Source organism: Parus major, chromosome 4, assembly GCF_001522545.3.
Source record: "Parus major isolate Abel chromosome 4, Parus_major1.1, whole genome shotgun sequence".
In the NCBI taxonomy this organism is placed as follows: Eukaryota; Metazoa; Chordata; class Aves; order Passeriformes; family Paridae; genus Parus; species Parus major.
The window spans coordinates 46,410,651-46,424,621 of record NC_031771.1 but is presented as its reverse complement, the minus strand read 5'-3'; the positions used below and the strand labels follow the sequence as shown (position 1 = coordinate 46,424,621).

General features: G+C 37.4%; 1 protein-coding gene across 1 annotated transcript in view; it reads right to left on the bottom strand.

Annotated features, from left to right (window-relative positions):
* The window catches only part of SMIM14 (small integral membrane protein 14), a 52,345-nt gene that overhangs the window by 4,592 nt on the left and 33,782 nt on the right, over nucleotides 1-13,971 (bottom strand). Inside the window, exons 3-4 of the mRNA XM_015624183.3 lie at nucleotides 7,498-7,546; nucleotides 62-210 (exon numbers count right to left, since the gene is read on the bottom strand). Coding sequence (XP_015479669.1) covers nucleotides 62-210; nucleotides 7,498-7,546 — 198 coding nt within the window. The remainder of the gene's footprint in view (nucleotides 1-61; nucleotides 211-7,497; nucleotides 7,547-13,971) is intronic.

Genomic DNA, 13,971 nt, shown 5'->3' with positions numbered 1-13,971 from the left:
ACATAAAATAGATTTAAGCTATTATAGAATCTCTCTGCAGGGCACTTGAAGATGCACTTACATTGTGTTGGCTGGTTGCCTTTCCGGCTGTGTTTGATCGTCTTAGATTACTAGGTCTCAGTAAGAACAAGACAAGTGCAATCACAACCCAGGCCATCATTATCATGGCAAAGCTGATGCCATTGTCACCGGAGGAGTTTGGTCCTGGCACTACAGAGGAAGAAAATTCAAGTTATAACAGAGTAACAGCACAGTTCTTTTCCCCAAGTGAAAACAATAATGCAGTCTCATAAAAAAATCCCTGAAATATTTTTTAGTGGAGTGTTCTGATTAGTCCCTCATTTCGGCTTTGAGGTAGTATTACTGGTTTTTTTTAATCACATTTCTTATCCATTTGAAAAGAGAATTATCTATTTCATAACATTTCACTGGTATTCCCAGAACTATCATGAATATTTCTTAGTTCATGTTAACTCCTAGTGAACTGGAGATGATAAACACACTCTTCACGTTTAAGAAATTAAACTTGATTTTTAAGAAATCAAACTTGATGCAAAATATACTTATGTAGGAAAAGCGCCCATATGCATGTTGAACTTTGGTTTTTTGCCTCAAACAAATAAAACAGTAAGACTAAAGTGGTAAAAGTTTAGGCTCCATTGTTAGGCCCCACACAGAGAATATGTTAATTCTAGCAAGAAGGGAGCAAACTAATGGTAATCAATTTCTTGACTCCTAGTTATTTCTTGAGAGTTTGTTTGAAGATGTTTCAATGTCAATACGCCAGATCTCCACGACTAATCATCCAGATCATGTGGTATTTCTGCCAGCAACATATCTGTCAGGAGGGAAAAAAATGCTGCAGAGATATATTCCAAAGTGAAGCCTGGGAACGCAATACAAAAATTTTACATAAAATTTCCATACAGAATTCCTGAAACATCAACACATGGAAGTAAATTTAAGAAAATACCTTCAGGCTGGAAACAGCTGGTTTATGTGTTTAGATCAAGAAACTCTTGCAAGTACCTGCACATTTTAAAACAACTTTTCTCCTCTGAAACATAACTTCAAGTAATCAAACAGTAACTAATCTTGTCAGCTGAAGTGTAAACCCATGTATTGCAAATTACCTACAGTACTTAACATGAATCCATTTATCATAGTATTAAAGGCCTAACATCTTCATTAATGATCTCGATTATCAATTGATACAGAGGAAATAGTTCAAAGCTATAATGATTAACCTTCAGAAAGAGAAGAGCTCTATTTTATTACTCAAGATGAAAATTTTAACATTCAGAAAACTCCACAGAGTTACTTGTATCTGTCATATTTTCAAGTTGTCATATGTGTATCACCTGATCATGGAGTCAAGTCTGGATTCAGTATTGATTGGATTGTTCTTATTTAACATTTACTTGATAACTTACACCCTGCTGGAATAATTTCCTTGAAGGTTAATGGTGATGCCAAAGAACCACCCCCATCAATGTCATCCTGGGTAGCATTGCTAACAGAGGCTCTTCCATGGAAAGGATTTGTTCATAACACAGCAGAGGGGCCCTGCAGGGAAGCTTACACCTATGCCATTCTCCACACTGCTACTCTGGGAATTAGCCTTCATGAGTTAGGGCTGTTGGACTGATGTCCTTTACTGACATCACATGCACTCAAAAATGTCAAATAAGAAAAAAACCCTATGCATTATAGAAGTTCATGCTACTCACAGCATGAACACCACCATTTACATGTATGAGCAAATGAAACTGCTTTAGCCTTTTAAATGTCCAAAACAGAGACATTTCAAAACTCAAAAAATTGCAAATGTAGAGGAATTTTATGATTAATATGCAATTACAAGTGAGAATTCTTTTGAAAATCCGAGTGAACAAAGGGCTTTATATATGAGGAGGCAGCATAGTGCACAGAAAATACATAAGAATGCTGCAGCCTTTATTGATTTTGAAAGCATATGGAATTGTGAAGGTAAGAGTTTAGGCCTTCAGTTTTGTTGACAAAAATATTATTATTATCAGCAGCATACATCAATCTTTTAAACCTTTGAAAATCTTTGCTTTATTTTGGGGCTTCCAGACAACATTAATAGCCATTCTGAGACTACCTTCAGCAACAAGAAGGCATTAGGTACCTGCTTTGGCAAATATTTCTGGCAGAAGACTGAAAATTTACATCACTTGTTAGTCAGGATTCCCCATACAATGCAGATAAATGGACTAGTCCGACTGCCTTCTAGAATTTTTCCTTAACATTAGTGCACCAAGAGTCTGTGGTGGTTAGGCAAAAGTTGGGGTAAGCAAATGATGCCAGATCAGGTCATGCTACAGGTGAGGGAAGGGAGCATAAGGGACCACAGAGGGAAACCACAGGCATTCCTTGCAAGACGCAGTTTCTTCCAGCCTGTGCAGTAATACAATTCGGATGGAACCAAATGTGCTGAAACATGTTCTGAACTAACTGGCCCTTCACTACCTACTCAAGGCATGCCATACACTAAAACAGACACAATGTTTATACTTTCCAAGAACCGTTAAACCCACATCTCTCACAAATAACCCTGTGCTTTAGTAAGGATGTGAGATATTTCAGATTCTGTTATTTTAATCTCTTATGGGGAAGAGGATAAGCAAAATTTCACATAGCTGGGGTTGAATCCAACTTTTCAAAGCTTTGCATCACAAATCAAGAGAACAGACAGGAAACAATTTCAGCTACCAGAAGCAGTAATATATAGGAGACAACAATCTTGCTACAAAGACCTCCATCCCCGAGATCATCCACAAAATAATCAAATAAAACCAGCTTATGGATAAAGAACAGTTGAGTGAAGGTGCAAACAAGCACCACGGAATTCATGGTGATGAGCAGAAGAAAAAAAAAAAAAGTCCTGTTACTAAGAGTTTGCAGTCACAGTGCCTTTATCTGTAACCGGTATTTTTTTGCAAGTAATTTACAAGTGATGTTTTGATTCCTTGAAGAATAAAGGTTGTCCTCTAAGAGTACCTGTGAATGGTATTATCTAATATTTTCAGATGGATAGAAGATTGTCCTGGTCTGAGATGAATGTTCCTGCCACCACCCATTTTGATGGATGGATCTGGTTATTAATCTCCAATGCTCCAGAGACACCAATTAGAACAGAATTTAACAGTACATATTCCCATGTCACTGAGAGACATGTCACATAGTCTCTAACCTACCTTTTCATGCAACACTGAATCCAGCCCAAGGTCTTTATTTTCAGAGTATCTGGTCCCCTGGGTTTGGCTTACATATATACCCATACACTTCTGAATGACACCTGTGAGCAGTTCTGACCCTGTGGTTACCTGGAATTTTTTTTTTTAATTTTTTTTTTATTTTTTTACAGTATGGCTGAATTATCTCTCTGCAGGAGAAAGCTTAATGAGGAGCTCGTCTGAGATTGTGAGATTAACTCCCACAGGAGTTAGAGACTATGGTGAATCCTATCTGTTGTTCCATGTATGAGATACAGTTTTTGGACTTGCTTTTTCCTACAGAAGCATAGACTAGGCCACACAAACTAGTCTTCTCTCAGAAAGGAAGGGGAAGTAGAAAAAAAAATTTCCGTGACAGATGTTTGCAGATTTATTTGAGGTTCTAGAAGGCAGTAAAAGCTATTAAAATTATGAATTTTGTAAAAACAATTTTAAAGACTAAAGGTCAACCAATTCCTGATTGTGCAACTGACATCTCAAGAATACAATATTAAGACTACTAAGTGCCCATGTTAAATACCCTTACATTAATTTAGTTCTCTTAAAATGCAATTTTGCCTCCAGAGTGAGGTTGTACTCTCTCTAAAGAAAGAGGAGAAATTTAATTTCTTTTACTGTAAAAGTGTATGTGGTGCTTTTTGTCTGCCCTCTCATGGTAGAAGTATCTTTTGGAGTACAGATTGACCCTGGTAAAAACTGTTAAACATCTGCATGCAGGACGGCAAAAGCATGCTCTCTGACTTAAGTGTTCTTTTCATGGTGCTTTAATCCTTGCTTCTTGTTCTGTGAAGGAAAGGTACAAAACTGTATGAAGAGAGGGATTTTAGAAGTGAATCATCAGGGATGACAAAGAGCCTGTGGGACCTTCAGCAGATAACGCCTGCAAGCTGCAGGGATAAGGAACCCAAAGAAAGCCAAAATGGACTTGAGCAGAGGAAGGGAGAAGGGAATTCCCAGAAAAGGGAGGGAAGAGCTGGCAGACATTTCAAGTTAGGTTAGGCTGCTATGACTGCCTTAGATAAATACAAATCACGATGAATCATAGATATATATTCATTTTAAATTGCATAAAAATTTGCAAGTAGAGTAGGCAACATTTGAGAAAGTAATCTCTGACCACATTACAACCTAGCAGAGCACTGAGAATAGTGCTGAAAATATGAATGTGGTAAATTGAGGTCACAACATCTGGGAATTGCTAGAACACAGAGAAAACTCAGGCAGTAGTACCTCATTTCCTTTGACACAGAAGGCTGACTGTGAAGGGCCATGAGCCACCAGAGCAGATCAGTACCAGCTGGGATCCTCCCTAGGCTGGATGAACCGCTGATGTTGCAACTGCCACACATCAGAGAACCTCCGTGCTTCACTTGCATTAGACAGAATTCAGAAAAGAATTATCGCTCTTATTCATCATTTCAAGGGAAACTCTAAGATCTTCCGAGTTGCTGAGCAATAATAATCTCAACAGAACATTAAATGTGTTGCCCATTCAAAACTTAGAGCCTTTTCTTTTCTGCAAGGCACCCACTGAAATGGAGGGAACAGTCACCAGACTCTGACACATGCTTTAATGTCACAGCAGATATTCTGATGGAGAACCAGCAGATGAAGAGCTATCAAGCAGAGTGCCCAAACGTTTATTGAATTGATGCTCGTACCTTCCTCTGCCTAAATCCGAAAACACTGGTCCTGACCGTGGCAGAAAATTCTTCAGGGAAGTCACTATGACATAATGGTGCCAATAACTGTAAGTAAGAATTTATAGATAATAACACAAAAAACTGAATGAGGGAGACCTGATACTACTGCCTTGATATGGCTCCAAAAAACAAAACAAAAAAAAGAGCTGAAATCAAGGGTTGAAAAAACAAAGCATGCTCAGGAAGAATCAACAGAGGGTGTTTCTGAAAATTTCCAGCTGGTAGCAGCAGCACAACACATGATGCTGCTGTAACATTGGCTGAACCCCAGCCCTGATGTCTCTCAAAACAAACCCATACACATCTCATCAGTTATTCCACAACCTTGCAACTTAAGAATCTGTGTGTGACAACATTCCCAGCTGTGCTTCCAGAAGGAAGAGCAAATTTCAAAAATGAGTGAATTGGTGAGAGTGAAACAAACTTGTTCATACTGAGATTCTGAAACGAGGAGTCAAAGTCAGCAAGTAACAGGAAATAGAGCTGTGAGACCTAGGGAAGAGAAGACTCACCTCAAACGTAAGCTCATCACTGTACAGCTCATAAAAACAGGATGAAGCAATGGACAAAAGACTGGCCCAGAATTATTTTAATATGTTTTTGAAAACATCTCTAGAAGCTTCTTCAGGCTCAATCTGTTTGTTTTTGCCTTTGACTCCCAGGATCTTAAAGACTGGCACAAGCACAGCATTACAGAAGCACCACAAAATAATGTGGCAAATATGCAGGGCCGTATCGTTGCATCAGCAGAAAAATACCTTTGCTAGAACTACATTTAAGGCAGTATAATAACATAGGAAAATATTTACTCTGTAATTTTTGCTTTGGTTTTTGAAACAAACCACTGGTTTGGAACAATTACTGCCAAACTGCTTGCATCTGCCCAGTCAGTTATTGCAAGAATCTCAGAATGGAAAGCTTTTTGTTGCAAACCATTCAAATCCCCACTGTACTACAGCTTGGTAACATTAAAGCTATCCCACAAGCTTTGTGCCCACACATATCAGAACTTACTCATTTACATAGCCTTTAGCCTAAAAGCTTCATAAATAGTGATGGCCAAAGACTCCCAAGGCAAGACTGAGAATGACCTACCATGGCTTGGTTTTGACAGTGGACTAAAGCTCAGAAAGCTCCACACCCTGCCTGTGCCTCCTTCTAATAAAGAAAATATTCTATCTCCCATCATCTGCCTCTTTCTCTCTCCTACATGCCTGTGATTAGAAAATCTACATAGAAGTCTAAGGTGTGGGAGAATAAAAAGTGTGCCTCTTGGACAGGTGTATTTGGAAGAGGAGTGATGGAAGTCACAGAGAGTGTAACTTGCAAAGCCCATAAAAGAAGAGTAAACCAGCAGCACAGTACAGCACATGTGCACCACACCATCTTTTCCTCAGGGGTTATGTGGGACAGCTCAGTTTTTCCCCTTCATGCAGGGCACTGAATCTGGGACTGTTTCATAGTGGCAGAGCCCAGTGCAACTCTGAGCTGGATGCCCATCTCTAAACAGGTTTTACAGGGAAGTGAAGAGGTAGGGACATAAGGGTGAATGAAGGCATGCACTCTCTCCAAGATGCTGGAAACCTTGCCTGCACTGCTCCTAGACCTGTAAAAGATACAGGCACAAGAGGTCTTGCTTATAAGAACACTGCTCAGGTAATTGCTGCTCCCTTAAAGCATTACAGCAGTCCTGAGGGAAGCTGATTGAGTTTACACACTCAGCTGTTAAAGTTGATATAGGAAAAACAGATCCACTTCACTTTTACTTATGAACATTTGACAACATTCCCTCTAGCTCACAGAAATTGTATCAGGGAGTGTCTCAATGCCTCAGGGCATGCTTACATTACTGCATAACTTCCCCACAGCTATGCTTCACTGATGATTCTGGTAACGTTTGACTGACCTAGTACTGTTCACTGTTTGGGAGAGGTTTTTTGATGCATTTCACAATGAATTCCAAGGAAGTGTACAGATCAGTGCTCCGCTTCATTAACTACACAGGCGCCAAATCAACAGAGATGCAGTCATGGTGTATGTCAGCTTATGAGTCAGAGCTTCCTCTTCCTCACAGTGTAGTAGAGGGATCACAGTACTGACAGTACATCGCCCAGCCTCAGCTGTGAACACGTGTGTGTCTGTGTGTATCTTGTGCTCAGTATCTAGTCTTCATTGGTTAGGATGCTCTGAATCTGAGGAGGACAAATAAAGCACCTTTCCAAATTTTCCCCTCAAATCATCATACTTGGAGGCTAACAATAAGATTCAGTAATACTTGGGGCCTGATTAATGGTTATGCTGTTTTATTGGTACCTTCAGGCTTCTCATCAATGTTGCTTCTAATGTACAAGTGCTCATCAGATTCTCAGAAACTACCTCCCCAGCATATAAATTTTATTACTGTAGTATTTGATTTAATGTAATATGTTCCTATAACATTAAATCAACTGCTGCATTTTAAAGAACAGTCAGACTGTGTTTTAATTACTGCTGTTCATTTTAGTTCCATGAACCTGATATGAACAGTTACTCACATTCCTGAAGGCATTCTGTGTCTGTGCAGTACGACTGGGATTGTCTCAGCTGAAACAGAGAAAAAGAAAAGCGTAACACTTAACAATATGTCTCGGCTGGCTTTTACTGAAATCAGGATTTAACATATTGTCAAAGTAAAGCTCAAGTATAACTGATTCTTTACTGGATCACACTTGGCTTATGGTATGTCAAGAATCCCAGGTATGCAGATAGTTTCTGAACACTATTTACATAATACCTTTAAATCACCTGACTACAGTGTTAGTGCTTCCAGTTCAGCCACTGAATACCCTTCAAAATTCAAGTAAAAAAAATCTGTAGTGATATAGGAGCTATTATATACACATATACTCTGTACAGCTATTTTGGTATTTATAATGGACAGGTATTCTTACTTAGCTAGGATCAAGTAACATTAAAATACTCTTTGATTACATCACAACAAATGATCAGACTGTAATAATGGTTATGCACAGAGAAGTTGAATTAATATTTCACATTTAAACTTAGTACTTACTATTTTCCCACACCAAGACCTTTTTTTTAAAGCAGGTTTTAATAAGTATTTTACTGTTTTTCCTTTTTACTCATGGGTAGAACTTAAAACATTTTTCATGACTGTAATGACTATTTGATTTAGAGACTAGGTAAGCTTGCCAACTGCAAGAAAAGTCAGTACTGGCTAACCTGCAAATCAGTACAGCTATTTTACAGATGACAGAGACAGAAAAGGAACACAGATACCACATTCTTTATTAGGATCAGAGATGTTAAATGGATGGGATTTAATGTGCAGCACTTTGGAAACAGATTCTATCATCTGCCTAGGTAAACTACATGGATTATTAGTAAAAGTTTTTAGAAGTACAGAATTGTTACACTGATTTTTGATTAGAAATTACATTTCCTTTTTCACAGGTTTCATGATACAGTTTGTGTCACAAACCCCAATACTTTTTGTCACAACAGGCTAATATGTTTATTACCAGTGTAAATATACAAATGTTACAGAGAAAAAAAGATGGTGCTCTTTATGTACAAAATACATTAATCATTTCCACGCAACCCATTCCCCCTGTATTGGCTTCACTGATTTAATGTATGTAGTCATGTTATGCAAAAGACATCAAGGAAACAGATGAAGAACTGAAGAAGGAAGACATCTGGGAAAGTATAAGCTCCTTCTTTTATCATAAAGATTGTCAATGACTGGCACATTTGGAAAAGGAAAATGTGTAATTGGAGATTGATCACATTAATTCTTTCATTAATATATTAAGATCTACCAGCAAATTTACTGAGACTACAAAGAAGTCTCTTAGGAAGGAATTTGGAAGGCTGGATTTAACCTTTCATCTATTTCTATAGTTAAAAACAGCGTCAAGGGAAATTCAGGCAGAATACTTTCTTACTAAAGGAAAAAAAAAATCTATCAAACTATGCATATTTCCAGCCCTTCTTATGTAAAAGCTCATTTTATTTTAAAACTTTCGAAGTAATTTACAAAGGGAAAGTTTTATCTTAGCAATAGTAGCTAGCTGAAATATTTGAAATATTTCTGAACTGGGAAAACTGGATATTCCTATACCTATATTTTAAAGAATTCAGCAACATAATTATCTTCTGTTTGTGTAAGAGTTTAATTCTGAGAGGGGCTTAATTTATAATCCCTACTTAGAACACCATTTAGAGATACTGAACACAGAAGGATGACCAGAATTAAAATGGGCAACAGATATATGATCAGAAACATTGTACAAGCATCTCATTATCCCACTCTGTCCCCATAATGGCAAGTCCTCATACAGCTTATCTAGTTTGCCTGGATACAGAACACTGCCTGGTGGTGTTCTAGCCACAGTATCAGTTATCTCCCGTTCTAAGTGTCACACTCTGTCCAAATACAACTTTTTTAAAGCTCTAGGATGGTTCTCTGAGCCAGGTAACAGATCTGTTTTTAACAGCTCAGCTGCTTATGCTTACAGAGAGGCTGCATATTGTCATTGTGGGATGAAAAACAGCAGATCATGAAAAACAAGCAGCAGTAAAAAGAGTTTTTTCTTAATTCACTCAGGTCAACAAGTAAGGTCCCTTACTGTGTAACCCAATATGAATCTGATTCTTTGTTGTCACTCCTTTAGTCAAAAGACAAGAAATTATTCTGGCACATATAGGAAACACTTGCATAAACTGAATGGCTGGGAAAGGTAATGCCTTTTGCTGAAATAAAAATCAATTAGCTCTCTTTTGACAATGACATCCTTTAAGGAACGCAGCAACTGTTGGGAAAAACTAAATGCGCAACATTTCAATAGTAAGGCAATTGAAAAAAGAGCAGTTATCAGGGACTGGAAATAAATAGTCCTTTGTATTAAGATTTTTCTAATCCAATGTTGAGGGGAAGTCTGGATGACAGTTTGTGGAATAATTGTAAAAAGTTGAATCAGACTTCTGTTCTCAACAAAACCCTCAAAAAGACTTCAAATACACTCAATGTTTTTCAGGCTGGGAACACTACAGAGCTGATGAGAAAAATTTGAACAGAGAAGTAATTCTTCAAATATGTTAACTCCTAGATACATAAAGACAATGTTATTAACAATGATTTTGATTTTATTAATACTTCAGAGATCCTTGCCACACTTGTGCGGGTGAAAGTGTGAATTTAGTGAAAGATTAATAGCTGACTGTCTGATCTAACATGTACTAAAGTCAGCAACAGCCTTTTCATCTTTTTCCATATATTCGAAAATAGACCCTTAAGAAGAACACAAATTTAAGGCAAGTGAAACATCAGGGCATATTCAACAAAAGAAGAGAGTAAAAAATGTTACAAAAGTAAGTATTTATACTCTTTTATTCCATTTAAATAAAAAGGATTATATCTGAATTTTAACATTCTCTGTGCAGTTTGTCATTCAAATTTATAATAAATAAATAAAATAAATAAATTGCTTTGTGCGAATCAAACAATTAACTACTTTATTTTTTTTGTTCAAAATGAAATAAACACAAATTGTAAATAGCATGAAAGCTAGAAGAGAGTTAAAAATTTGCAGTTTTAGTACAGTACAAACTAAATAAAAATAAAAAGAAAATGAAAGTAAAAATACTTATTACAAATGTCTATTATTTAAAATACAACGGTGAACTTCCATTTCTTCCAAGTACATTTAAAATCTTGAATAGCCCAAGTTAAAGTAATTTAAATTAATAATCCCCAAACCACAAGAACTCTGGTCAATAGGAGAATTTGGTTTCTATGAAACCCCTGATAAGTTCCTGGAAGAGGCAGTAGTGTCTGAATCACAGAAAATTAGTACCCACTTAGTGACATATTGTGAATGTAAACTCAACACAACACCAAGAAAAAGAAGAAACCAAGTTACTTCCAGTGGTTAAAGGGCTCTTCCTCACTCTTATCCCCATGACACTCAAATTTTGCATTGCAAAAATAAAAAGGGCACATTTCAAATAGCTCCTAGTTCCAATTTGAAATTGTTCTTCCTTTCTTTTCCTTTTCCAAAATATACAGCTTTTAGCTCCAGTTCACACTAACACTGCAGTGTTTAGATCCTGCTCCTTTGAGACAAGGACAGTTTTAACATGCCATCTTGTGGATCAACAGCATCCACCCATCAGGCACACCTGAAACCTGTGTCCTGCTGCTCCTCTTTAAACAGAGGCCATGTTATGGTAGAAGTCTGCACAGCTTTTAGCAATGAGAGTCCCCACTTTTTACAATTCCCAGTCGTGAACAAAAAGTGAACAGCCACAGTAAAGGGACACTGCTATTAGCTTCTGAAAATTCTTTTGTGAAGTCATCACGTTAAGTAAAGTTTGTTTGTTTTTTGGGTTTTTTTTCAGGTGTACATTTTTTTCATGTGTTCTTTGTGTGGTGAAAACAGGGTGTGAACTTTTACTGCTGCTCCACAAAATCACTGAAGTCCAAGTGAAATAGTAAGCCCAGTGAAAACAGCTTCATCTAGCTAAGCAGAGAACTTGTTTTTCTAACACAGGGACCTCAGCCACCAGGACAATTTCAGTCTTCCTTGAAAGAAGTGAAGTTAGTTTGCACTGCTCATCACAGATAGCTGCTGTGGAGAAGGAAATGCACACTTTATCTACCTCATGTTACCTGTCAGTAAGTCATTCTTGCTTCAATCCTCTGCTTCCTCTTCAGAGGAGTTTAGTGAAACTCTTCAGGTGAGTTTTCAGAGTTTGCTATGCCAGAGTTCAATAGTCTTACAATCTCTGGGACTGATCCTGCAATCTCTGCTAGTACAATTTCTTTTTCAAAATTAAAGTTAATAGCATACTGCCTGAAAAAAGATTCAGGGTTTCTATCTGGGGGAACCTAATTAGATGGGAAAGATGGAACTCCCTGGATGGAGTTCCTAACATGAAGGGAATAAACCTGAAGCCTTGGGAGTCAGGGTGCTGGGGAGATGCTGATGGAGTTATCCTATCTTAGACTCATAAGGTCAAAAACCCCTGTCCTCTGGTCACGACTGGATACCTGCCCCTCAGGTAACCCTATGTATTGTGAAGCCCACCACACCCAGGGTCTTTGGATTGCAGCCCTTGGACCACAAGGTCTCTCTGTGAACATGAAAATCCATCGAACCCATCCTGTTATTATCACCATGCTGCCCAGCTGGACCGGTTCTGGATTGCAAAAAGCTGACGGTGATATTGATCCAGTGTGAACACTTTTTGTCTTGACAGTTAAATGTATTATTTAAGAGTTAAAAAAAAAAAGGACAGAGCATACAAATATCAGAAAGATACCAATGATCAGACAGCTCACCAGTTTGTAATTTTTCAGGAGAAAGAGCAGCATAATCCCTGTCCAAAAGCACCTTCCAACTCCAGAAACGGTGTACTTAAAGAGGTAACTAAACAAGAACAGGACCAATGGCAGGAACAAAGTGCAACTATCAGTGCACTCTAGTGTGAATTGCAGATGAGGTGAATATATAGGGATAAATAAAATAACTACATTTTAGAATAACTTTTGAGTCTGTTCAAAGCAGAAATAAGTCCTCAGAAAAGACAAAAATGAAAAATTATTAAGTTCATGAGACAGGTCAGGAAAAGACCTCCATACAAGAAATTGTGATGGATAAAAGCCCAGAGAGATGTGTGAAAGAAATAGATGAAACAGGTACAAAGATAACAGAGAAAAAATGGATAATGGTGGGAATGAAAACAACAGTTAAGTAAGAAAGCAAGGACAAATAACTTGATATGGTCACTTATTCCATGAACACAAGTAAATTTAAAATGGAATCATAAAGATTGTTGATAGAAAATTTTATTTGATAAAATACTTTGAGGGCAAAGTATCATCCCTTGTGAAAATACTTTTTTGCTATTTAGGTTAGCTAGAAGCTCTGCTTTTGCTCTCCAACAATGCCAGAAGATGACAATACAGTGGCATACTCCTGACTGCACTCATGCTTCTGTGTAATGAAATCATTGTTTAAGCTTGTTGACAGCCACATCTATTCTTTCCTAACTATATAAAAGATCTAGTAAACAACATGATAAATAAATTGCTATGGTAGGATATGCCAGTCCTGCATACAAGCCAGGTTGCAATTGAATTGCAGCATTATCTGTAAGAGTTCACATTTAAAGATGCAAAAAATGACACATGCACAATTCTACTACAAGCTGGCAAAGAGAAGCAAGAGGAAAAGAATGGCATACTGATGGAATTTAATTGTCTCAAACTACGCTAGCTTCTCTTAGACAAACAAACAAGGAAAAACTTTGTGAACTCTGCTTTCCACACTCCTTCATCTTTTAAGTGTATATGCAGAATTGGAATAAATTATTGTTCATACAAGGACAGAATAACAGTCTTCAATAAAAATATAGAACCTGGTCCTGTGAGGTGGCAAGTAGTTTTCTCTCAAATTGCAAGTGAGAGAGAAGTATGGTTACTACATTTCAAAATAATATTCCTAGATTACAAAATAACTTTTAAGACCAAGAATCATCAGCCAGTTATGACAGAAGGAGAACATTAACTTTCATTTTGAAAGACACAACATTTTATGGAGGAAGATGCATCAGAAGTCCCAGGGATCACTGCAATGTGGAGCCCTGATCTGGACATGAACACAGTCTTCTCTTCATTTTTTCATTTGTTTTGGGATTGCTGTTTACCTTGGTGTCATATAGATCCTCCTTTTTCACATTTCACTCACTTTCCTACAATTGCCTGATTTACTTATAATTATTTTATAATTTTGCTGACCTATGATATCAATTACATCCTCCTTTTACTGAATGCAAAGCAGAATAAATTAGCAGTGAAAAGATGATGAAATGGTGATGATCAAGATCATGACAAGGAGCTCACAGCATCTCTGACTATGTGAAATACTAGACAACAAACACGAGGCAGAATATTAAATAGAGGCATCTGAAAATGTGCACAAATAACATACATATTTCCCCAC